A 27,251-nucleotide genomic window follows, 5' to 3' on the forward strand; every position below is an offset into this window, starting at 1 on the left:
TTCTTATGGAATGCCTGAGAATGCGAAGAAAACATCACGTCAGCAACTGTTTGTGCCCCATGGCGGTGTGACTTTCCCAACCGCTCACTGTCTCAAAATCTGATTCTAAATGTATAATGTTCTCTATAAAGATAGAACTAATACACAATTATGAATGTATAATATAAGCTGTTTTGTGTATTTAATCATGCATTGGTCTACAATTTAATGATGGCTTCTACATATTTCACATAAACAGACAATGAAAAAAATGTCTGCCAATTAGTATTCTAAACAGAGTAGTGTGTTGAATCCTTATTTCTTGCATTTGAAACCGATACAATAAAAAAAAGTGAACTTACTGTTGTGTTCAACTTCTGCCAAAAACTGTACATTTTTGCCACAGGAGCCACAGAACACTTGAACTGTCCCCAGATGATGGCCACAGAAAGGACAAAACATGGCAGCATGAAAAGACATACATTGATGTAGTAAATCCATTTAATCAAATCAATCAAAAACACATAGTCTAAATAGTGGTTAGCTAAATAAATAGAAAGATACATCATGTTTACCGTTGAATCTGTGTTTAGTCTCTCTCTCCTTGAATATCTTCTCTATATTTGTTCTTGAGCATGTCTAATGCACACTACTCTCCTGTCATTACTTTGTCCCTCTTCACATTTTGTTACTTCTCTCTCTCTCCTTCTCTCTCAATTCAATAGCTTTATTAGCATGACCACAGGCAATTGCTAAATCTCTGTATAGTTGCACCATCTATACACAAATACATACATATAAACAAACTGCTAAGAATTCAAATGTCCTTTTTCCGCGGTACTCACTATGGCCCGTGTTATTTGCCTGCACTTGATTTGTCATCTCTTTTAACAATGTTCTTCCCTCACTTTATCTTCTCTTCACGTGAAGCTCTCCTCTCCTCAGCTGGTGTAGTAGTTAGGCACGCTAACGCTAGCTATATAAATATGACGCTATATGTATAAAAACAAAACTTACCTTTGTGGTGACCACCTATTAATACACTGGGACATAATTCATACATGGAACTACAGTTGGGGCTATTGTTTCCACACGGACATATATGTGTTGTTATCTATATATGTTGTGTGCCCTCCTGGCTCTTTCTCTTGTCGTCCCGGGCTGCGACCCAACAACATCTACATTTCTGCTGCTCATTAAAGCAAGCTTTGTACCTCCATTGCACCGCCTCCGACTCCCTATCTCTCGGCACTACATTGGTGACCCCGACAGCGTCTTGGGAAGTTTCCGAGACGGACCCGAACACGGCAAAGGAAACCCAGGTTTCTTTCTCGAAATGCCGGGGATTTTTTGGAGTCTACCGTAGCTGCTACAGGCACGCGGACTGAGGCTCGGTGCGCGCCTCGTGGAATGGCTGAGGATGTTGCTCGCCATTCCCGCATCGGCCTTCCGACTACAGGGGGGACGATGCACGACCTGCTGGGTAGGGATGAACCCGATTGCTACCTCGTGGGGTTGTTTCTTCGGGGCGTGCGGCTGCACGTCCCAGCTGCGCTAGCTAACGACAACTAGCAGCTAACCACGTTGGCTAACTACGGCTAGCAGCTACCGGTGGCTGCCAGCTAACGGCAACAGCTAACGGCTATCGACCCTTTTGAGTTTTTGCTTTTTTTTTCTGGTGCCGGAGAGGAGGTTCGACCAGCCGGTTGACCTCAGGTGGACACTCTCACATTTTTCACGACCTCCACGGCGGTTCCAGACGCCACTCACGTTTTCATCGACGCCTGGGTGGTGCACTCCTGGACCCCGTCTCGCCTCGACGGTTTTGGACGTCGCCCATGCTGCCATTGGCCCGTGGGTGGCGCGCTTCGGAGCCTGTCTGGCCTCTCCTGCCTTCCGGGGATATCCAGACGCCACTCACGTTCATCGGCGCCTGGGTGGCGCACTCCTGGACCCCCTCTCGCCTCGACAGTTCCGGACGTCGCCCATGCTCCATCGGCCCATGGGTGCCGCGCTCCGGGATCCTGTCTGGCCTCTCCTGCTTCCCGGGGATGCCTCGACATCTGCTGAGGACTTCATGCCCGCCGCCGCGGCACGTCTGCCTGCGGCCGGGTTGCTCTCCTGCTTCCCGGGGATGCCTCGACGCCTGCCGAGGACTTCGTGCCCGCCGCCGTTGCACGTCTGCCTGCGGCCGGGTTGCGCTCCTTCCTCCCGAGGACTTCATGCCCGCCGCCGCTGTGCCCTCGCCTGCGGCCGGGCAGCGCTCCTTCCTGCTGGGGACCACCGGGTTGTTGACGCCCGTCGCGACTCAGCGACCCGGCTTTCACCGACTGGCGGGTGATGACTTCATTCGCCACGATGCCTACTGCGGCCCCCCTTCCGACGGCCCGTTCCATGGCCCGGTCCTCACCTGCGGCCCCACCCTCCTCGGCCCCTGTGGTGCTTCCTCCACGGACGCGAGGATTTTTTGCCATGTTTGAATTCTGGGGGGGCTTGTGTGGTGACCACCTATTAATACACTGGGACATAATTCATACATGGAACTACAGTTGGGGCTATTGTTTCCACACGGACATATATGTGTTGTTATCTATATATGTTGTGTGCCCTCCTGGCTCTTTCTCTTGTCGTCCCGGGCTGCGACCCAACAACATCTACATTTCTGCTGCTCATTAAAGCAAGCTTTGTACCTCCATTGCACTGCCTCCGACTCCCTATCTCTCGGCACTACACCTTCTTATATCTTTCTCCACTTAAAGGTGGGGTAGGTACGTTTGAGAAACCGGCTCGAGTCGAGATACACTTTTTTTTATATTCCATGGAATGCTCTTAACATCCCGATAGCAATGAATATCTCAAGTGCTTTGACAAAAAATCAATTAAAAAAATGTCATCTGTGGAGGCCGTGGTACTGTAAAAAACACGACCAATCATTTTAGCTGGCCCGGCTAAAATAACTGGATGGCCTACCTGCCTGTCAGCCTTCCATCTGTGCACAAACTTATCTCGTGCTCTCATTGGTCATGTGCGCGTTTGTGTGTGTTGGAGGAGGGGCTCTGTAAGGAAGTAGCAGATTTTTTCCGGTGTACCATATCTGCTCGGGGTACCATGGCCCTTTCTCATTTCATCAAATCCCCCTCCTCGACTCCTCGGTCCTCCGGTAGTGACCAGGACATACATTTTAGCGCGCCATGTTGAAGGACATCTCATTTCTCTAAATGCACTTCGAGGACCGAGCATCGAGCATCGAGGAGGCTCTCTGGAGGAGCTATAACCGAGGATACACTGATGGGTCCTCCACGGCTCCTTCGCGGATGCATTTCCGGCAACAGAGATGTTTCAAAGAGTCGTGACGCACGGCCGGACTTATCTCAGCCAATGACAGCTCTGCATGCATCCCCTGGATATTATTTTATTAACTGCTCTCATCGCAACGCGATGTTTACAGAGAGAACAGCTGTGAGGTCCGTGCAGAAAGCAGAGCAGTGTGTAAAATATATATCACTCAGTATAACAGGCCTACTCTCTTTATTTGCTGTAGTTTAGTAGATAACTACAAACAAAGAGTCGATATTTTTCTAAAACCATTTAGTGCTTCACATAATAAAATACACAACGGCTGTAGCCTGATGATGCTTTAGGAGCTGTAGGTGTGTGTGGTACAGTGTGTTGGTGTGTGTATGGTACAGTGCGTAGATACAGCGGACAGACAGGTCCCAGTTGGTTTGGTGTCCTCTGCTTACTTTTAATACTTGTAAATAAAACTTTTGGCCCGTAATTTACTTCCCTCATTGTAGCGACCAGAGAGGGGGGGGGGGGGATATATCCAGTCTCTGATAGTGTTACGTTATTATGAGAGTGCTCTGTTTGATTCTGAAATGGTATATATTTATATATATGTGTGTGTGTGTGTGTGTGTGTGTGTATGTATGTGTGTGTCCGCATCTGTAGCCTGTTATTGTCTCATTATACCGCACGGTGAATGAATTAAAAGTAAATATATAAGTCGTCATGAACACATCTGTCCATCAGACAGAGAGAGGGCTGCTGTGCCTCCTGTCATCATTAATGGACGTCTCTTTAAAATGACCGCTCAGAGGAGAGGAGTTCTCATTTCTCTAACCGCCTGCTGCTTCCCCTCCTCTCTCCTCGGTTCCCCTCCTCGACTCCTCCGTTCGCATCTCCTGTGGGCGGGACTAAGTCTTGAGGATAGGAGTCGAGGATAGGAGTCGAGGAGGGGAGTTAGAGAAATGAGAAAGGGCCCAGCTGTCCGTGCAGAAAGCAGAGCAGTGTGTATAATATATATCACTCAGTATAACAGGCCTACTCTCTTTATTTGCTTTAGTTTAGTAGATATCTACAAACAAAGAGTCGATATTTTTCTAAAACCATTCAGTGCTTCACATAATAAAATACACAACGGCTGTAGCCTGATGATGCTTTAGGAGCTGTAGGTGTGTGTGTAGCCTGATTATGTGTGTGTGTGGTACAGTGGCCCTTTCTCATTTAATCAAATCCCCTTCCTCGACTCCTCGGTACTCCGGTAGTGACCCGGAAATTAATTTTAGCGCGCCATGTTGAAGGACATCTCATTTCTCTAAATGCACTTCGAGGACCGAGCATCGAGCATCGAGGAGGCTCTCTGGAGGAGCTATAACCGAGGATACACTGATGGGTCCTCCACGGTCCTCCACGGCTCCTTCGTGGATGCATTTCCGGGAACAGAGATGTTTCAAAGAGTCGTGACCGTCGTGACGCACGGCCGGACTTATCTCAGCCAATGACAGCTCTGCATGCATCCCCTGGATATTATTTTATTAACTGCTCTCATCGCAACGCGATGTTTACAGAGAGAACAGCTGTGAGGTCCGTGCAGAAAGCAGAGCAGTGTGTAAAATATATATCACTCAGTAACAGGCCTACATTACTCTCTGTATTTGCTGTAGTTTAGTAGATATCTACAAACAAAGAGTCGATATTTTTCTAAAACCATTTAGTGCTTCACATAATAAAATACACAACGGCTGCAGCCTGATGATGCTTTAGGAGCTGTAGGTGTGTGTGGTACAGTGTGTTGGTGTGTGTGTTGTACAGTGTGTAGGTGTGTGTGGTACAGTGTGTAGGTGTGTGTGTTGTACAGTGTGTAAGTGTGTGTGTTGTACAGTGTGTAGATGCAGCGGACAGACAGGTCTCAGTTGGTTTGGTGTCCTCTGCTTACTTTTAATACTTGTAAATAAAACTTTTGGCCCGTAATTTACTTCCCTCATTGTAGCGACCAGAGAGGGGAGAGGGGGGGATATATATCCAGTCTCTGATAGTGTTACGTTATTATGAGAGTGCTCTGTTTGATTCTGAAATGGTATATATTTATATAAATATATATATATGTGTGTGTGTGTGTGTGTAGGTGTGTGTGTGTGTGTGTCCGCATCTGTAGCCTGTTATTGTCTCATTATACCGCACTGTGAATGAATTAAAAGTAAATATATAAGTGGTCATGAACACATCTGTCCATCAGACAGAGGGCTGCTGTGCCTCCTGTCATCATTAATGGACGTCTCTTTCAAATGACCGCTCAGAGGAGAGGAGTTCTCATTTCTCTAACCGCCTGCTGCTTCCCCTCCTCTCTCCTCGGCTTCCCTCCTCGACTCCTCCGTTCGCATCTCCTGTGGGCGGGACTAAGTCTCGAGGATAGGAGTCGAGGAGGGGAGTCGAGGAGGGGAGGGGAGTTAGAGAAATGAGAAAGGGCCCGTGTGTGCGTAGATGCAGCGGACGGATGCGACGGAAATACACCCGAGCAGATATGGGCCCTTTCTCATTTCTCTAACTCCCCTCCTCGACTCCTATCCTCGACTCCTATCCTCGAGACTTACTCCCGCCCACAGGAGATGCGAACGGAGGAGTCGAGGAGGGGAACCGAGGAGAGAGGAGGGGAAGCAGCAGGCGGTTAGAGAAATGAGAACTCCTCTCCTCTGAGCGGTCATTTTAAAGAGACGTCCATTAATGATGACAGGAGGCACAGCAGCCCTCTGTCTGATGGACAGATGTGTTCATGACGACTTATATATTTACTTTTAATTCATTCACCGTGCGGTATAATGAGACAATAACAGGCTACAGATGCGGACACACACATATACACATATATATATATATATATATATATATATATATAAATATATACCATTTCAGAATCAAACAGAGTACTCTCATAACACTATCAGAGACTGGATATATCCCCCCCCCCTCTCTGGTCGCTACAATGAGGGAAATAAATTACGGGCCAAAAGTTTTATTTACAAGTATTAAAACTAGTAAGCAGAGGACACCAAACCAACTGAGACCTGTCTGTCCGCTGCATCTACGCACTGTACAACACACACACACCTACACACTGTACCACACACACACCAACACACTGTACCACACACACCTACAGCTCCTAAAGCATATTATCAGGCTACAGCCGTTGTGTATTTTATTATGTGAAGCACTAAATGGTTTTAGAAAAATATCGACTCTTTGTTTGTAGTTATCTACTAAACTACAGCAAATAAAGAGAGTAGGCCTGTTATACTGAGTGATATATATTATACACACTGCTCTGCTTTCTGCACGGACCTCACAGCTGTTCTGTGCATCCACGAAGGAGCCGTGGAGGACCGTGGAGGACCCATCAGTGTATCCTCGGTTATAGCTCCTACAGAGAGCCTCCTCGACGCTCGATCCTCGGTCCTCGAAGTGCATTGAGAGAAATTAGATGTCCTTCAACATGGCGCGCTAAAATTCATTTCCGGGTCACTACCGGAGGACCGAGGAGTCGAGGAGTCGAGGAGGGGGATTTGATGAAATGAGAAAGGGCCATGGTACCCCGAGCAGATATGCAGTGGCGGTTCTATACCAATTTCACTGGGGGGGCCACTGGGGGGCCAGTTATTTTCTGAGGGGGAAACAATACATGCAGGACGAAAAAGAGAACTGGACAGTATGAAGTAATTGGGCATAAGAAAACAATGCAATACAGTTATTGGTATTTGTTTCAGTACACTTATTTATTTCAGATAGATCTTATAGTTATTACTGTTAGCTTCAGCTTAAGTTATAGTACCATCTTTGCACTAACATCATATTTATATAAAAATAAAGGCAATGAACAGTTACATCTCTACTTTACATAAGGGTGTCTGCATCCCAGGCTGTTGTTTCCTTCCCAAAATCTCACATTACAGCAACAAAATCTTGCGGTTTTTATCAAACCGATCAACAAGTTTACACAACAAGAGTACCAGAAAATATACATTTTTAAATCCACAGAAAAGGATTTAATGTAAAAGTCTACAAATCTTAAATGTTGACTTTAAATGAAATAAAATACATGCATATAGATAGAAAACATAGATTTCAGATGTATTATTTCCCATAAGCACAGACACGTAGGCTATTTAACAAACATGAAGACTGAATACAGAATGCACACCTGTTCTGCACGCGCACTAATCAGTTTCGTCTATTCCGTCACATTTCTAATAAATGTGATATCTGGAAAACAGACAGATTTACATATAAAAATAAAGGCAATGAACAGTTACATCTCTACTTTACATAAGGGTGTCTGCATCCCAGGCTGTAGTTTTCTTCCCAAAATGTCACATTACAGCAACAAAATCCTGCGGTTTTTGTGATTTTTGGCAAACCGATCAACAAATAAGTCAAGATTCAAAGCCTTTGACCTCCTTGACTCAATACTAAGCAGACCCAGATTGCTCAGTCTCTCATCAGTTATGGTGGATCTGAGAAAAGTTTTGACCAGCTTCAATGTAGAAAAACTACGCTCACAGGAAGCAGAACTGACTGGGATTGCGACTGTTATTTTGCAGAGTCTGAAGAGCTCAAAAAACACTTCTTTATAAGGCTCAATGAACTGAACAAGCTCCACTGTACTATCAGATCTCTGCATCCCAGTCTTTATTTTCCTATCTAACATTCTGCTGAACTGATGTAGCTCATGCCCCAAGTCCTCAATATTTGCATCATACAACTGAGCAAATGAAAACAGAGTTGTCTCCTTCAGAAATGCATCACTTTTGGGGTTAAGAGCTTGGATGCTATTCATCATGTCACAGTTTGTGTTTGAAAACTGTCTATCAAGCTCATTGAGCATCTGATCAATGACAGGGTAGAAAAGGGCTGTACGAAACCCGTGTGTATCTTGTTCTGTCTCTCTCTATCCAACAGTAGTCAGTACGAAGCTTTCAGCAAGTTTAGAGCTCAGTCGTTTTTGTCGTTTTGCTGCTGGCTGTATTGCGGTATCACATTGCTCAGAAATGTTCAACACTTCATTCCACAAGTTATCAAAAAATGACTCCTGCCTGAAGTCATTCAATGTCTGAACTAAAGATCCAACTAAATCCACAGCCTTTGAAAGGTCAGGGGATGAAGACTGTAACATGTCAGAGAGAAATGTTGTTTCTGCAAACACTTTACGGAGTGTTACAAGATGCACAATGAATTATAGATCCAACTGTGCCAGCAGACCACGTGCCTCAATAGATCTCTCACCATTGCGTTCTTGGGCTATGTCTTGCAGTACTCGCTTGAGGGCCGGTAATCTATCCATAATGGTAATGTTTCCATTATGCTACAATGATGGGGAGTTGTCTTTTCTCTTACTGTGCCACAGAACAACACAAACACTTGTATTTGTATTGTTATTATTTTTAAAGTAAAGTAACTTGTTACTAGTTACTTTTATAATTTAGTAACTAATAAAGTAACTTGTTACTTTTTTGAGAGCAGTAACTATAACTATTACTAGTTACTTTTTAAAAGTAACTTGCCCAACACTGGTAATAAATCATCATTTTTTCATTTTTAGGGGGGCCACAGGGGGGTCAGAGGCCAGTGTTAGGGGGCACTGGCCCCCCTGCCCCCCCCTAGAACCGCCCCTGCAGATATGGTACCGACACCGGCTGTGTATTTTCAAATTCTAGCGCACTTGAGCTGGTTTCTCCAAAATTACCTACCCCACCTTTAAATGAACTTTCTTTCCTCCCGATTTCCATCACTCTTGTTTGTTCTCTCTATGTCTGGTCATAGTCAATCTGTTCCACGTAGCGCGCTCCCTAGAGGCCTGGAGCACTTCGGGAATGTTTTTTTAAAAAAAATGTGTATTGGGATTTGTATGTGCTTTTGACTTTGGATATCGTTTTGGTATTTGCAGCGTTTTTCTGTTGCGTTTGTTTTCGGGGTTTGTGTGTTGTCTTTAGTTTGCATAATTTCTGTAAATGCAGCGTTTTTCTGTTGTATTTGTTTTCAGGGTTTGTTTGTTTTTCATTTAATTATTTGCAGGTGTTTCCTGCTTATGTATGCGTTTTGGGCCGTTGTTCCGCGTTTGCACCTGCCGGCCACCGTATTTATTCCATTTAAAACACAACAACTGATTGAATCATGACACATTTTATAGGCATTTGTTATACTTCATAAGCATCTGCAACTGAGAGAACACATCGGATTTGATGAACATGTACACATAAAAAAGTACTGTGTCTATTTATCGTCTGAAGCTGTTGTAAGTTCTAAAGATAATAAGCCCAACAAGTTCTAGTAAAAGTGAAAGCACCTCTCAGAGGTTCTTTATCGGCTGATAAACATGTTTATTAACCCTTGTGTTGTGTTCAAAAACTGTTACCGTTCATGGTGTTCGCGGGTACATTTTGACCCATGATTTATCTCAGTCCAAAACACACAAAAAGAATGACTATCATCCAATATTATTTTAACTACATCATAACTAACTTATAATGCATTCATAACCGTACAATCCTGTTGTAAATGTATTTGATGGCCCAAAAAAACATTACACCACATATTTAAGTAAAACATGTGATTCAATTCACTCCTTATATTTCCTATGGTGAAGACAGTGGATCATTACGTTATCTGACTATAATAGACTAATATTAAAACACAATCTCCCCCAAAAAAGTTTTAAATGATTGTTACAGTGGATGAAGGGGGTGGGGGTGGGGTGTCTAAAGTTAAAGATGCATTTTGATTGGGCCACATTTGAACCCGAGTCACCCACAACAATTCTGCTGATTTTTTGTCAAAATTGTCAAAATCAGTTTTTTTGTGTTTACATAGCTGTTGTGGAGGATATCATGAAGCCTTTTTCCGTTAAAAAAAACTAGAGCTTAGTTATTATATAATTTTAACATGAAACGGGTCACGGGAGACCCGAACACAACATAAGGGTTAAGCTGATTTCTAATATATTAGCTAATATTTAGCTAATGTTCCATATTAAAAGGCCACATCCGTGACTCAAATTAGGAAAATCCTGCACACACAGCTGATTCAACAGGACAGTGTTCACTGTTTTTTCTCACCAGAAAGAGAAACACTGGTTACGTTTAGTGTTGTACAGCCCGGTTTTATCCTTTTTAAACATTGTAAATTATTATAACGGGAAGTTATAGTCTATAAAGCAAAAATGAACGACTTTCTTGTAAGCTGACAATTTGACAGATAAGTATTCAAGGTCACTCAACTAACTGTTCACAATGTCAAACTGATAAAGAACATTCATGCTTCTTCTTCTTCTGTCTTCGTTTCAACCAATGACACATCGCTACTGTATGTTGCACGTTCACCATACAGTGTGTTTTTGTGTAGCAACTCATTGATACAAATATTAAGTCCAATATTCCCAATTTACCAAATAAACACATTAAAAAAATGTTTTTGTAGGTTTATACTTGAAGAATAAAATTGATGATCATAGATGAAAGCAAAGTATGAAATGGCTGTACATTTTAAAAGGTAATTTATCATATTTGATTTATACAACCACAAATATAATATATAACTAAATGAGATGTTTCATATTTTCATTTGTAATTTAGATACGCCTTATAATTGGATAATATATACAATCCAACCCATAAGAGATTAATACAATGTTGCATTAAACAAATGCAACATGATTTTAAAATGTTGACTTTCAGCAAATAAAAGGTATTTTTACTTTGTTCACCATGTTTGTTCAGCAAGTCAGCATGCTAACAATTGCCAATTCATTAACATTTGCTATTAATACAGCTAAGGCTTTCTGCTGAAATGATTTTCCAGAAAACATATGTAGATAAAGTTAAATTACTTGTGTTACATGTGTGCATGTAAAGGACAGGACAAATATACATTTCTGTAAAGATTTAACATAAATGAAACAACATCAATATTTTACTATCATTTTTATAAAAATGTTTTTAACATCTCCAGTTACAGTAAAATCAATGCAACTGATGCAGCAGGATTGGTGTAGTTACAAGAGTCAGTGACACATCTTCAGATGTTAGCTACACATGTAAGATCATACTTGATATTTTATTATCTGCCCATCTGTAAGTTCCCAAAGGCCCTTGTGAAGATGAACGTTTTTTCTAATGCAAACATCCTTAAACACATCCTGAAACCAAATGTGAACAATCTTTGTGTACGCTTCATGATAGTTAACTAAGTGCTGTTTTTCCCATGAATGAGTAATCAATCAGTATCACTGTTGTTGGTTTCAGGCATTTTATGGGTGCCACGTCAAGGTGTCTGCCTATATAAGCTGCAGTGTTCAGCATGTGAAGCAGGTTGGCAGGTAAAGGAATTCGCCATGTGGACTCTTGTGGTTCTTTGCAGCGTGATTGCCTCACTTGGAGTGCAAGGTATTGTGCATAATTTTCTTATTGTTGTTTGTGTCTCTTTGGTTTTGGATTAAGGGTTTATGGATGTTGTTAATCATTCCTTTGTTTTTCTCATCAGGTGCTGATCAGATCCAAAACAGTGAGGAAAAGAATCTGGCAACAGGTTCTCCAGGTAAAAAAATTAAATCAATAATTTAAAACAGGTAAAAAGGTTACCACCAAAATTAGCAGCATAATGTCAGATCATGGTTCTGATTTATACCTAAAAAATAACTGATTTATTATGTAGTTCTAAATAACTTGCAGGTACAAAGGTAACTGTTTACAAGGAGGATGACACTCTTCATGACACTAATGAAGCAGCAAAGTGTTGCTTTCCAAATCATTTAAGAATTAACTAGGCTACAAACTAAAAGCATTTTTAATGTTTAGTTTTTGTCTGTAGGAGAATGACACAGATCACATGTTATAACCCTTATGGTTCTCATACGTAAACAATGAAACATAACATTATGTTGAGAGCCTAACTGTGTGTTTTCAGTGATGGTGATTGTTCTGTCTGCTCTTTCCACAGATTCCTGCCTAAACAGCTGTGGCAACCATGTTGGAAACTGCTCTTGCTCTTCAAGCTGTGGAAGCAATGGGACCTGCTGTCCAGACTATTATGGTAAGCCCCTTATTGGAACTTTTATTTATAACATAGGTTTATTTATGTGTTTGCTTTTTGCTTGAGTTAGGATCTAAATACCTTTTCTATCACTGGGGTGAACCAGCAAAACAATCATTGATATATTTAATAAGAGAAAACAACAAATAGGGGTTTAGGTTCATAAGTATATATAAGTGTATGTGTTTACTCTATCTCACCATTGTCCTATCTCTACAAAACGTTTCATTTGTGATTTTTTATATTTACACTTTATATTAATATATTTATTTGTGTATATATTCAACTGTTTATACTTACCTTGTTTACATTTGTTGTCCTTGTTTTACCTGCAAAACAAAGACCTGTATTTCTTTGTTTGCACATTGATAGCAACAGAAATGAGGAGTCAAATTCCTTGCACACACATTGTGTGAATCTGATTCTGATACACTAACCAATCTAATATTTCTGCTTTACAGATTACTGCTCTTCTACAGCTGAACCAACAGCACGTACAGGTATTGTTCATTTCACTCAGGTAGTTTTATTTCAATTTTTTTTTAAAGTTATCACTCTTTAAAGTACATGTTGTTTCCCATAGCTCAGTCCTCATGTCGTTACAACTGCGGCTGGAACATGGGAACCTGTTCCTGCGCAAGCTCTTGTCAATACTATGGCAACTGTTGCCATGACTACAACTGTAAGTGCCAAGTCTAATAAATCAACGGGTAAACGACCTTTAGCAGCCGAGGAGAAATCAATCAATCAATCAATCAATCAATCAATCAATCAATCAATCAATCAATCAGTCACAACCAACTGAAATGATGTGCCGAGAATGACACATTTCCCCTTTTGTTTAAGAGCTATAGGTGTATTCCAGAAGTGTAAAGTACATTCAAAGAAGTATTAACTTAAGTCCGTATTTCGGGTACTTTCTTTTATTATCTTTTACTGTTTGTAAATGCCTTTGTCTGAATGTCTTTCATTTTTGTAAAGCACCTTGAATTGCCTTGTGTTGAAAGGTGCTATATAAATAAACTTGCCTTGCCTTGCCTTACTTTTCCTTCAATTGAGTATTTTTACAATATGCTGCTTTATACTTCTACTCCACTACGATTTGGGAGCTAATATTATACTGTTTACTCCATCACATTTATTTAGACAAAATCAGTTACTTTTCAGATTCAGGCTAAAACAAACTTTAAATAAACTAATATATAAAAATGATATATAATTATATGTTCATATATCCAACAGCAGAATAACTGAAAGTAGCTCCACTTTAACAGCTGTGATTAACACGTAAATGCATTAACACAAATAATCCAGTAATTTAATATATATGATTCGGGACACTACTACACACAGTAAATACTTTTGGATTTTGTACTTTTACTTAAGTAAGATTTTATATGCAGGACTTTAACTTCACTGTAGTATTTCTACTTTACTTAAGTACGATATATGACTACTTCTTACAACACTGGTGTTTTCTAATGAATTATGCAGTAAAACAAAGATTACAGTTTGTTATTCTCTCTCTTTCTCTCTATCTAGATTACTGCCCTGCAAGCACTACCCAGGACCCTTACGTGACACGTATGTACAACTCTTCAAGCTACTAAGAAAGAAAAAGAAAGACAGCCTTTTATTACAAAAGTTATTATCTCCAGCTACCAGTCCACACTCCAGACCCTACAGACTGAGCTACTGCCGCCTCTTTACTCACTTTTACCCATTTACCTTCAGCTATTTCATATGTAACATTTCCTTTATACTGTACTGTTAACGTCACTCTGTCTCTCCTACAGCTCGGCCCTCGTGTCGTTACAACTGTGGCCAACACATGGGAAGCTGCTCCTGCTCAAGCTCTTGTCAATACAATGGCAACTGCTGCTACGACTACTATTGTAAGTGCCTAGATTCACAAAGCTACTGAATTGTCATCCCAAGTTTCCATATAAATCGACTGTATTACAAACTTGCATAATTTCCTTTTAATATGATGTGTTACCTGTAGTAACAGGATGTTGGGGTAGGACACCATGGGGGATCTTTCTGTACCTTAAGCAAAACAGGAATCTATGAAGGAAGAGAAAAACTGTATAAATTTATTTGAAAGTACTAAAAAACTATTTAAATTCTACAGCTATTCCACCACCTGACAAGCCTTCTGATTGAGTATACTTGCAGCTTTACCACTCTTTGAATAAAGCCCTGACTAAAACAATTACCCTGAAACTCAACAACAAAACAACGGTATTAGTTGTTGGTGTTCAAAGTCTCAAGGGCATGAACATGACCCTTTTTAGCCTGTCCATACAGAAACATGACAATAATCTCCACTTAAAAAATATATCATGGGAAGCTGCACCTATTCAAGCTCTTGTGATTGGAATGGAAACTGTTGTAATGACTACTACTGTAAGTATCATGTCCCACACAATTGGTACAGTTTCTACACAAAAACTGAAACCCACGTTGTTTTTGTCAACAGCCTACTGCCAAGTCACAACTTACATGCCAACTACAGGTAGGACCCTTAGTGTGCAACATAAGCCTCTTGTACTGTATAGTTTTCTCCAATGACACTTATGTTATGTTCTTCACGGTCAGCATCGCCCTGTGGAGGCTCTCTGTACGGCTCTGGTTCCTTCTCCAGCCCGAACCATCCCAACAGCTACCACAATAACGCCTACTGTGTGTGGCAGCTCAGTGCTGCACACGACCAACGAATCTTCCTGTCGTTCGACTACCTGCAGTGAGTGAAGAAAACACTCCCTTTTGGAGAACATTCGTATATTAGCAGCTTTTCTGTCTTAATTTAACTTGTGGGGAATTTGGCACTCAATGTGTTATCATCAACTCATTATGCAAGTCAATAATTTGTGGCTGTCATCTTAAAAACAGATTGGAGAACTGCTGCGGCTGTGACTATATTAACGTCTACGATGGGCCGTCTGTTAACTCAAGATTTCTGGGTAAAGTGTGCTACGACAGTCTACAACAGAGTACTTTCAACTCCACCTCCAACTACATGACGGTGCTCTTCCAGACTGATGGCTCTGTGGTTGGTCGAGGGTTCAATGCTGACTTCATTAGCTCTCTGCCAGCAAGCTCAGGTACTGTTATGGTCGTTTAAAAAAAGAAATGTATTATGACATTATATTTGGGTGAAATGTTTCGTGTAGATTGACAAAGATGGCAAGGTTTTGGCATGATATAGTATATACACCAGGTTTACCATCTTCGTTTAAAATAACACAAGGTGCTACAACATACAAGTGAATCTGATGTTAAGGTCATTACCAGTATTTTATCAAATAAAAAGGAATGGGAAACAATTAAATGTACACCTAAGGATGGCGCTATATGGAAAGTAAAGGACCAAAGTTATTATATTTAATCTTGATGGGGACATGAATACAAGCACCAACTTTCATTGCATTCCGTGCAGTATATGTTAATGCATTTTATTTTAAACCACAAATGTGAACCTCAGGAAGAACGAGGGGATCACTGCAGTCAGAAGGTTCAACCTCTGGGGATCATGAACATCTGCACAAAAGTTCATACTAATCCTGTTAATTGTATTACATATATTTCAGCGGATAAACCAACCATGTGTAAAAGTAATTCAAACTGTCGTAAATATCCTGTGAAAACGATTATTTTGTCAGGTCGAGTGGACTGTTCCTCAGACAACATGAACATTGTGATCGAGAGGAGTTACCTCAACTCTCTCGGCTACGACGGCCAGAGTTTGTATCTGAATGACCAGTACTGCAGACCCCAGGTTTCCAGTTACCAGGTGGTCTTCAACTTCCCCATTAACACCTGTGGCAATGTTCGAAAGGTACACAACTTAGGCTCAGTTGCTTACTTAAAAATGAACAACATACATTACTTCCTGACTCAAATAACTGTCATAATTAGAGGCTCTTTTCCAATATCTTCTGTTTACCAGTTTGAGAATGGCAGCATTGTGTACACCAACTCTCTCCGAGCCTACGCCTCCACCTCTGGCGAGATCACCCGCCAGTCTCACTTTAAGATGAACGTGGGCTGTCGGATGGAGCCGGATTCAGTGTCCCAGATCATGTACGTTGTCCGTCACAATGATAACAGCAGCATTACCGGAACAGGCAGATTCAATACCAGCATGGCGCTCTACACATCCAATAACTTCTACCATCAGGTGTGTTAAAATAAATGAAATTCCTTCTGTAAATACCTAGTTACAAATCTGACGTTTTGCTTTTACACTCTTAGGTGACGGAGGTTCCATACATGGTGACGCTCAACCAGTACATGTATGTCCAAGTGGACCTGGGGAGGGGGGACAGCTCCCTGGTCCTCTATCTGGACACCTGTGTGACCTCACCATCGCCCCATGATTTCCAGAACAGATCTCACTACCTGGTCCGCAATGGGTGAGATGACAGTATGCTGTGTTTCAGTGAAGATTGAGTAAAACCTGCACTTTGTTCAAAGTACAGGCAGAGCTGTGTGATTTGTGACATTTGAAAATCAAGTGAAGTACATCAAACATCAGTAATGGAAAGTTACAGAACACAATTAGTAAATTATTTTTCTTTGATGTACTTTTCTTATACATTTCTGACAGAAATATTGTAACATGTAACACTTGATATGTCCATTGTTTGCAGAATGAGTAGATTTTTATACAAACAGTAAACATAAGTACAATTCTGAATGTAGGACTTTTCTTGCAATGGAATATTTTTGAATTGTGTGACTGGTCTATTTGATATAGAATCTAATATTTTCTTTAATCAGTTAAGTATTAAAATATAGAAATACTTACCGGACCTAGCTTTTTCTGATAACCGGACATAGTAATATTCTCCAGTAACACTGTCTGTTTCTCCTTTAGCTGTCCTGTGGATAACACCTACTATGCCTACGTCAGTGGCACCCATCCCTATGCCCGCTTCAGATTTCAGGCCTTCCAATTCCTGCGAGCCACAGAGTCGGTGTACATCCAGTGCAAGGTCCTGATATGCCTCGCCTCTGACAACAATTCCCGCTGCCGCCGTGGATGCTACAACCGCGCCGCCAGAGACGTGGGGTCAAAACACGACAGCCAAACTCTGGTCCTGGGTCCCATCCAACTCAAAGGTATGTAGTCATCTACTTGGTTTTGGTTGGGATGTCATAACCTTAAGAAAACTGTACAATAAAACACAAGTCACTTTCTCTTTGACAGAACCAGAGAAACAGGAGGAAGAGACTCCTAAGCAGGAGAAGGCTTAACTTGATTCTGCGGCTTCAATCATCTTCACTGTTCTTTTTGTTCATTGTGACAATGAATCAGCACTTCTTTCCTTTCATCATTAACTGATTAAAAGCATCCTCAAAAGACAATATGTGTTTGTATATTTCATCATGACATACTCTCAAGTGAACTTTAAATATTTAAACCCATGATAAAAATATCACTGTTATTAATTTCCGTACTTGAACACAAATAAGATGAAGAAAAAGGATGACAGAAGACACAGTGCAGTAAATTAGAAAACACTTTACTTATAAATTAGTAAGATTAATCCATCTCACAATGAAATGATTTGCCATCCAGAGGGGGAGAATGATCGCCATCCACTGTTACCTATGAACCTATGACACAGAGAACATAAGGCAGTCATTACTGGATGCTCCCAGTACTGGTAAGCATGGCAACAAGGAGGTGGTCCTAGAAACAGTAACTATGTTCTTCCCGCATGTTGCTAAGCAACAAACAACAGTACCCAAGACAAAGAATAATCTTGCTGATGTAGCAGTCTCACTGCAACATTTGCTTTTTTGGACACTAAACATCTACCCACCGACTCAGAATACAATACTCAGTAAATATTCAGAAAAGCACTTTAAAGGATCCGTATGATAGATGGGGAATCTTTGTCTTATCACAAAGGCTAAAACTTGGCAACCCCTGTGCTACGTGGCAATTCTGAAAACGTGTTCACATGAGACACAAGACTTGGTGATTCTGTCCTAAACACTGGATATTAAAGTGACTTCATACAATATCAAAACATCAGAATGTGACAGGATGTGATTTAAAAAGATATACCAAACCATTTAAACAAAAACAAGTGATTGTGACCATGATGCTGGTCAAGGAAGGGCACTGTGTGTGAAGGAACTCCCGACGTCTACAACATGTAGTTTGACAGTCAGATCACAAACCACAGTTACAAACGTTGGCCATCATTTACTGTGAATGCCATACATATATTCCAACGTTTCTTAGCAGCAATCTTGGAGCAGGATTTTGGCAAAAAAAATCATGGCTACCAAAAAATAACTACAAAGGCCCAAACTATTTTCTAAGGTTCCAGGCCCTTTACGTTAAGTAGAAACAGGATATTGTAATAATATCTATTAATATGTAAAGAAGTAACAGTCCTTTATATCTTGGACCAATTAAGGTGACTATGTCAGGCACTGCAAAGAAATAGAAGTAATGCACTATATAATGAAATAATTTTTTGATAACTCAAGGCCAATAGGTTCACTGCTGTGTCAATAATCAACCTTTAGAAATAGCTCCAGTAGGGTTGAGAATGTATTTTTATTTAGCTAAAAGGGACATGCTGTTAAAAGTGGAAGCCAATTTCATGTGTGATATCTTTTCCTATACCGAAAAGATCACACCTGTATTCGGTCCGTGTTTTAGCCATTTTACTCTAAATCCCAAACCTGGAACATGTTGACCATTTTTCTAAGGTAATTCATAAGGCTTTTTATGTCAGCTACCATAGTGTTGCATGGTATTGCATTGGAATTACATATGTGAAAGGTCACACAAGTTATGCATTTAAAAAACTCAAAAGGCAATTTCTTTTCACATGTATTAGGAATTTGGTCATCTATTACATAAAATATGATGAATTAGTTCAGCTAAATAGAGAATCTTTTTTTCTGATTTACAACAGTGTGTAAATGTAAATCCCTCCTTTACTACAAATACATTCTCAACCAGTGGAAAACACTGATCATCCCCTCATAATACACTTGAATGGGCACCTACAGGTATACAATCTGAATGTTGCCATTTTATAAGTACAACTTTCAAAGGCTAGGCTACATCAAGGCCAAGTCAAAGACCAATAAATAATATAACTATGGATTTAATAAAACAAGGCTGTCCAATAAAAGTTTTTTTTTGTTCCATCACTTGTGCTGCCCGCGGGCAAAGTGGCAGGCGAAGTCATACTTGCTCTTGCTCTTGTGGCCGCAGATGTTGCACTGGAATGGTTTCTCGTAGCCGTGGCAGCCCATGTGGATAGTGTAAAGGATGTTGTCGGGAAAGTAGATGTCACAGTGCTGGCAGTGATGCAGCATGTGGAGGTCCTGGAGTGGGACAGACAGGCCTGGGGCCGGCGTACTGGGTTGGCTGTTGGAGACACTGGGGGTACTGGTGCGCCCACTGTGCTCGCTGCAGGGTCCCCTCCCAGGGCTGCAGGTGATGTGGGGGGGGGCCCTGGGCTCTGGGGTGATTGGGGACGAGCAGGAGGCGTGGGCCATGCTGGCTGAGACAGCTACAGGAGCTGTGGCAGGGTGGGGCTGCTGGATGAGGAAAGGCTTCTCATCGACGATAGACTCTGCTCCTGGAGACATGGGGGGTTGATTCTGGGCCTGGGACTCTGAAGGGAGACTCGCCAACTGGCCTGCCAGGGTGGACAGCTGATTCAGAGGGTTTTCCATAACCATGTCTTGGTGATGGTGATTTGTGGAGTGCCCATCGTCGATTGTGCGACCCTGATTATCATACGACTCTTGGCGTAAGTGGGGCAGCTCATGGGAGAAGTCGTTCACATTGTCAGCTTTGTGCACCACCATAGAAGGGGGGCTGAAGTTGATGAGGAGCCGGCGGCCATAGCCCAGTGAGCTGGCTTTCTTCTGTAAAACACTCAGCATCTTCTTGTGGGAGAGTGAGCGCGCACCTTTCATTGGCAGCAGTTTGTGGCGTCGACGGCGATGGTGCGACAGGTTGCTACGGTCACTGCAGCGGAAAGAGCACAGCTCACACTTATAAGGCTTCTCGCCCGTGTGAGATCGCATGTGGGCCTCTAGGTGGCGCTCATAGGCCGAAGCAAATGGGCAGAGATGGCAGCGATGAGGTTTCTCTCCTGTTTGAAAGAGGAAAACAGACTTAATAACAAAACAATGTCAATGACATTCCCTGAAACTAAAGTATCATCACTTACCCGTGTGAATTCGGATGTGCTCAATGAGTCTCGCTGTGCCTCTGGTAGCATAGTTGCAGTAGCGGCACTTGAGCTTGCCATCATAGGTCCTCTCAAAACCATCCACTAGGATCCCTGAGCTGTCCTCCAGAGACATGTCCACTGAGGGGTGATCCAGTCCATTCTGACCGCAGTCTGCACAAGAACATAAGCAGGATCTTTTATAAAAATGAAATGTCACCCCTTACAACATCTAATTATATTCAACTATCTACTGAAAAAATATTTAGGATGGAATTCTTTTTTTTTTATGACCTCTATAACTGCTTTAGACTCAATCCTACAGCTATCACTCCTGTTGGTTGTAAAATAACATATCGTATTATACTTTAGTAACATTTGTGCATTAATGCATTGAAACACCGATTTATCACAGACTTATTGAAGGAATATGTAGATGACCATGCCTGATAACTAGATATTTGAAGTCAGATATCACATAATACGTATAGGCGCATCTGTCAGCTGCTGGTCTAGATACAACTGTATCAAATACCACCAAATCCAGACGAATAATACTGCTGAATATTGCAAAAATGTTAACAATAAAAGACATATCTGGTTACCTGGTGGCAGCTCGTCCGCCTCCTTGACGCCGCTGACAGAGCCTGATATCATGTTGACATGCTGGGTCTGCTGGCTCAGATACTCCTGGAAATCCTTCACAAAGTCAAGCGTGTCTGGCTTTTCTTCGCCCATTGAAAGAAAGTGATGAAAATACCCAACACTACAAACACGTATTGACTTTAATTACTGAAGATCGGAAGTGAATTGGCATGAGGTCCGAAAAATGTAGCTAAGACGTTATTTGAAAAAGTCACAGTATCACAATAGCTGAATTTTAAAGACCACATGCAGATATCTTGGTTAGATGAAGGCAGTTTTGTTTCTTTTGGTTTAGAAAGCCGTGTCGACTGTATCCAGACATACAGACATGATAATCCTGGAGATGTGTGATTGACAAGCAGGAAATCGGGGCGATCCAATGTCTGGTGGGTCGCTCCTACACACCGCTCCCCATCACCGTCATGTTGATACCAAAGATACGCTACCAGACAGCTAACGTTAGCTTATCTTTGAGAGAAAAGCATCTTTGTCAACAACAGTGCCGCTATCAAGTCGACACGGTCATTATTAACACAGACTGTACGCGTTTCAGTAAATCCCAATGAGTGCCACTTGTTTTATGAGGTTTTTCACCCGAGGTGCTTGCTTCAATTCACGCGAAAAGACAACCTGTTAATCAAAACAATAAGGCGGGGTGAAAGTTCATTTAGTGTGCGTCGGTGAAATCATTCCCGCCAAAAACTCGATGTAACTGCGAAGAAAGGTTCCTATCAGTAACGATCTTACTTGGGTTGACATAAAACAGTGATACAGTTGAATATATTGTATGAAACCCACAAAATATTATTATCCAATGCTTGTGAAGTGTACAATGAATCGACAACGAACTTACCTGCCGGTTTTCTGTGTCAGGAGACCGAATAAATCAATGTTAGTAGTCGTCAAGGCCTAAAAACGGGTCACAGTATGGGTAAGATACAGTTAGTTATAATTAACATAGTATTTTTTAAAACATAGACTTCAAGTTTTGGAATTGTATCAAGGCGTCGAGTTAAAGTAGGTTTAAACAATTGTAAGAAGCTGTGCTTTCCAAACGTCTACAAACAAACATTTGTTTGTTAGCTAAAACTCATCGGTTACAAATTAGATACTTTTAGCACCGCTGAAAGATACACTGTGTAATTGCCTTTCTGTTAAATATTGTGCAACTTTGTTACTCATTATTTTCAGAATTCATTCAACCAAGTCTGATGAATGCAAACATGTTGGTTGGTATCTGCTCTTTAAATGTAAGGATTTATTTCTGAAGGAACTTTTTTTTGGACAGCATAGGCCTATTGGGAATTGGTGATTTAAAGATTCATACTGTCATTGTTTGCATATACGAGCTCAGTGGTATTTTTTTCACAGACATATTGAATTGAAACACTGCTCTCTTACAAACTAATAAACTAATGAAGTTAACTTGATAGCATTTCTACTTACATCAGTGACATGACAGACTTTCAGATGTGCAGTTTGCAATTATGCACTAGTGGCAAATGAGGCACAACAATTGCATTACTTTCAAAAGCCATTGACTCATTCATGTTTTATCACAATCAATAATTTACAAGTAAGCGCTTGGGGAAGATCGCATTGCCGCATTTGTGTCAAAGTTGTAGGAAAACCATTGAGTTGAAAATGATAAACGACCGAGCTCTGGTATCTATTTACTTCGTTACACCTGCTATTGTCAGAGCAATGGTATTCCATCACTAATGTAGACAAGGTAATTATTTACTTTGTAACATGAGTCACATGTTTGCTGTTGAAAATCAATCTACCTAATAACTACACTTTATTCTGTGTAGTAATATTGGCATCTGTATGAGCTGTTTGTGTGTCCATTTAGATAATATCAACCATTTTAACTTACTTTTCTTTTACAGGTAAACTTGGTCCTGCATGAACACCTACTGCGGCCTGGCTTCATGTTCATGTGTGTACACTTCAACATCTGGACACTAGATGGCGCACATGACTCAGTGGTGAAACAGATAGGCTACTTCCCGTTCTGCCAGACACTGTTTTGAGGCTCCACATGATACAGGACACAAAGCTTAGACATGTAGGCTTGTACTGTTAATAGGGCTTTTTCTCTGACTTATCAAGGTTACCCAGATCGTGGCTATCACTGCACAGATATGGAGAGCTCAATGTACAGGAAGAGAGTCCCGTCTGTCAGCTGTCAGTCCCCGGGGACAGCATGTACAGGAGCGCTGGAAGACATGACAGTCGACCCCATCAGTTGAACCATGACCACAGTGAGCGGCCAATTACATCACCTTCTAACAGCCTGTCCAAACTAATGTTATTTTATTGCAATTTAATTATGCTCAGGTTTCAACCAGGGCCAGATCCTGTTGAATAATTTACACACAGCCACAATGATTTGTCGCATGGAAGAGACAAAGTGCACACTTCCCTGTGCTCTCTTATGTTTCAATAGTTTTGTTTTATGTTATATTATTAATCATTAATACAATATTCTTATGTTGTATTTCCAACTAAGCATTTCATGCAGTAAGAACTGATGAAGCTTTTATAATGAAGGGCAGATTTATTAAGACTTAATATACTTAAGGGGAATAATTGGTTAAATGTAATTCTGCATTAAAGACATGTCCACCACACACTATATTAAGCTGTTCTTTTAAAGGGCAGTGAGTATTTATTAATGAGACCGAGAGCAGGTAATACTCTAATAGGGCTTACTGAGGTTGGCATTTACACCCAATAATGTGTTGGTCACACTGATGGAAACCTGCATATAAATGGCTTCAGCTGTATTGAAACTGTAGCTGTAGTATATCAAACACACTAATCCAACATTTCTGTCTATGTTGACACAATTACTCATATACTTAACATTTTGTAAAGGCCTGACTTGAACTCAAAACCTTTACAAGACTAATCTAAATAATATGAGCGAGTTTGAATATACACACAGGCTCATGGAGAATGGGCTCTGGGACTACACCTGTCTTTGAGAAGGTTGCAGTGTTATCCACTTGCTCTGATTCATATTTAAAAGGCCTGAATGAAAAGGTTCCCTTCTCCTCTTAACCGCTTGATTTACCGGCTGTTTGTGGTTTAACGCCACACAAGACAATTGATTTGCTCCTCCTTTCTTGAAAGAAATTGGAATTTCATTTAGAGAAGGTCTTAAGCAGTTTTTAAAGACTTAGTGTCATTTGTTGGGCCTGCGTAAAAGCTGCATTAGAGATTACCCTCCTGGAAAAGCTTTTAATCCTAGACAAGTGCAGCCATAGTAACGGTAGACAGGAGCCTCTTGGAGGCAGAAAGGTGAAGGGGGACTTTGACAAGATGTATTCTTCTCCTACTGAGACTGTTTCTTTCTTGAGGTCTCCTGCTCCACGAGGAGCATTTGAAAAAGAACCAAGAGGTGGGGGATAGGATAAAGGAGGTATATATTAAGCTTTTCTTTCCTCTCACCACTTAATTTCCTTGCAGGCGCGCCTCGCGCCGTTGTAATGAATGTAATTGCCGCCTTTGATGAGAATGCTATTATCTGGATCACACTTTACATGGGCAAACAAGACTGCCCCTCCCTCTACCTCCACCTCCCATTTAACTCAGCAATGAAACCCCCCAATTATACAGGGAACAAGTGGCTTTTCATAAAGCCAGTGTGTCGCTCTTGATTGGTGAGGCTTGGAGCCAGCTACATGTGCACAAAGGATAGATTAGATTTGATATAGGCACACCAAAAACCCCATTTCCTTGATTAATTTCCTGCATGCCTCACAGAAAGGACCCACTCTCTCCCCGCTGAATTCTATCTCTCCTTTAAAGCACATTTTCATCTTTTGATAGATTTGGCAACTCAATGGACAAACAGACCTTTTATTGACCTAAGTTTGACCACAGCTGTCTGGGCTTCAGGAGGGAATAGCAGTGAGAAAGAGAAATGTTTCCCTTCAGTGTGGGAGGATGGGCTTATTTTTCTTATAAAAAGCTCAGTCTTTGTGGTGTTACTGCCCTCGCCCAGGATCAACTCACTTTTCATGCTGATCTTTTTGTGCTCTCATATCATTACCCTCAGCACACACCTATATACAGTCTATGGCACACACACACAAACACAGGTTGTTCGCTCATCCTCTCTGTGTCTTTCACACACCCACACACGGACACACAGAGGCACGCTAAACACCCATTTGATAATGGTGGCGAGCAGATATGATGGGACTTTATGAGGCGATGCGCGATAAAGCTGCTGTCACCTTAGGAAGTGTAAGTGTTCTTCTGACTGCCTTATTACCGTATTAAAGCACCACTCGACGCATCCACACACACCTCAGCTTGGCTCTGACAACTCGTCATGATTCTGTCCAATATTCCACCAGGCTGAAATATCGAGAACAATCAAATAGACTGTCACAAGTGACAAATTATACTATTACTCCTCAAAGATTGTCATCCTTGAAATGTATTCATAGCCATTTCTTCTTTATCGGTGAGTGATTACTCCTCTAAGCAAGCAATCCCCCAATGATAAATTGGTAATCAATTCATTTGACTATTATGCTTTGGGAATGGCTCCACGGGATTGGCAGCATTGGTCACTCTTATTCACATGCATATATATCCAAAACTAACACTCATAGTGCTGCTGGGCTTGATGGATACTGGCTGCCTGACCACCTGACTCTTAAAGGTTTATTCCATCAGAAACAGGTTGCCATCCGGGCCCAGTCATGGCAGTCAAAGAATTGGCCAATATCTTTGACTGAAGTGCCATTTTAGCTGTATTTATTTGATAGGCCTGCTACCAAAACCACGGGCCACAAATAAAGAAGATGGTATGGTAGCTTTTGACTGGCCAGCTCGCTGCCGACTCGAAATGAAGTGTCCAGTTGTGAGTTATCGTGGCCAAACGTCATTTGTACAGCCTGAAAAGTGGGGACATTTTTCTAGCTTGTCACTCTCTGGCTATAGCTCATTGTCCTGAATGATGCCTCTGAACGCACAGTTGCCCTAATACGAGCATTTCACTCTTACCGCAAGAGGGCCCATAATGGATTAGCCTGTCTATAGGAAGATAATATAGTGCGTCCACTGGCACATCTTTAAACACCAACGGGTCACAGGAGTATCAACTCTCCGCATGTCTGCTCACATCTAGTACTGATCGAGTTTTCAGCCGTATTTTCATGCTTCTGACTGAAACAAAACAAAGTTCCTTTTTTGGACTGCAATTTATGATTAGTTGTATGGATAAATCTGCCAATTAGTTTGTAGATTAATGTATCAATTAATTGTTTTGTCAAAATAGCCAAAAAGAATAAATTAAAGGATTTAAAACAAAAAATAACATATACAAATGCAAAGACATTTATAGTTACATTCACATAAAACATCCATCAAATCCTGCATGTTTGGCATTTTTGATTAAATGTTTTTTTCACATTTTATTTTCACCGGAAGTGACCTAAAATAAGATGTATGTAAAGAAAGCTGCTGAATTAATGATATGATACAGAACAACTACAGTCTATGTCAACAGTTTACAAATTGGCAAATATTGAATTGTGATTTTGTGTTTTAAATAGCAGAATCACAGACCTCCTGAAGGTAACAGGAACACAAAACTCCTTCATGTTCATACAAATATTTTGAAAAGGTACTGAATACAATTATTTTTTACAAAGCTAAACCATGTTCAAAGGGATGTTTTTAAAAAAAATTCTACACAAGTCAAAATCCCTATAATGTATCAATATCAGGAACAAACTGGTCTCAGTATTTCTTGGAGAGCTCACAGGTTAAACAACTCTAAATTAGCTGTAGTTTTGATCTGTGTATGGAGTAAAGAGGGGCCTGAACTGGACAGTGTTGTTAATGTGGGGGAAGTTTTAGATGAATGAGACTTCTCTGCCTTTTTGAGGGTATTGATCAAACCCAATCTGGCCAGGAACGGTTTGCTCCCCTGCTGTAATATTAATAATGTATCAACATCATGAACAAAACTGGTCCCAGTATTCCTCGGGGAGCTCACAGCACTAACAACTCTAGCAC

The 27,251-nt window shown here is 41.1% G+C and overlaps 2 protein-coding genes across 2 annotated transcripts; one reads left to right on the forward strand and one right to left on the reverse strand.

Annotated features, from left to right (window-relative positions):
- The first annotated feature begins 11,606 nt into the window (after window positions 1–11,606).
- Window positions 11,607–17,712, forward strand: LOC117560845 (deleted in malignant brain tumors 1 protein-like). The gene is made up of 15 exons (XM_034237923.1): window positions 11,607–11,693; window positions 11,791–11,844; window positions 12,247–12,339; window positions 12,801–12,839; window positions 12,923–13,021; window positions 13,882–13,923; window positions 14,136–14,234; window positions 14,822–14,857; window positions 14,941–15,085; window positions 15,235–15,446; window positions 16,005–16,180; window positions 16,292–16,522; window positions 16,597–16,757; window positions 17,222–17,466; window positions 17,555–17,712. Exons 1-15 carry the CDS (start codon window positions 11,642–11,644, stop codon window positions 17,599–17,601), a joined length of 1,731 nt encoding a protein of 576 aa, XP_034093814.1. The 5' UTR covers window positions 11,607–11,641; the 3' UTR covers window positions 17,602–17,712.
- An 821-nt stretch (window positions 17,713–18,533) lies between these two features.
- On the reverse strand, window positions 18,534–21,866 carry ikzf5 (IKAROS family zinc finger 5). The gene is made up of 3 exons (XM_034237959.1): window positions 21,167–21,866; window positions 20,562–20,735; window positions 18,534–20,483 (listed from the first exon to the last, which is right to left on the reverse strand). The coding sequence occupies exons 1-3, from the start codon at window positions 21,297–21,299 to the stop codon at window positions 19,525–19,527; spliced, it is 1,266 nt and encodes a 421-aa protein (XP_034093850.1). The 5' UTR covers window positions 21,300–21,866; the 3' UTR covers window positions 18,534–19,524.
- Window positions 21,867–27,251: the final 5,385 nt, after the last annotated feature.

Source organism: Gymnodraco acuticeps, unplaced genomic scaffold (genome assembly GCF_902827175.1).
Source record: "Gymnodraco acuticeps unplaced genomic scaffold, fGymAcu1.1, whole genome shotgun sequence".
In the NCBI taxonomy this organism is placed as follows: Eukaryota; Metazoa; Chordata; class Actinopteri; order Perciformes; family Bathydraconidae; genus Gymnodraco; species Gymnodraco acuticeps.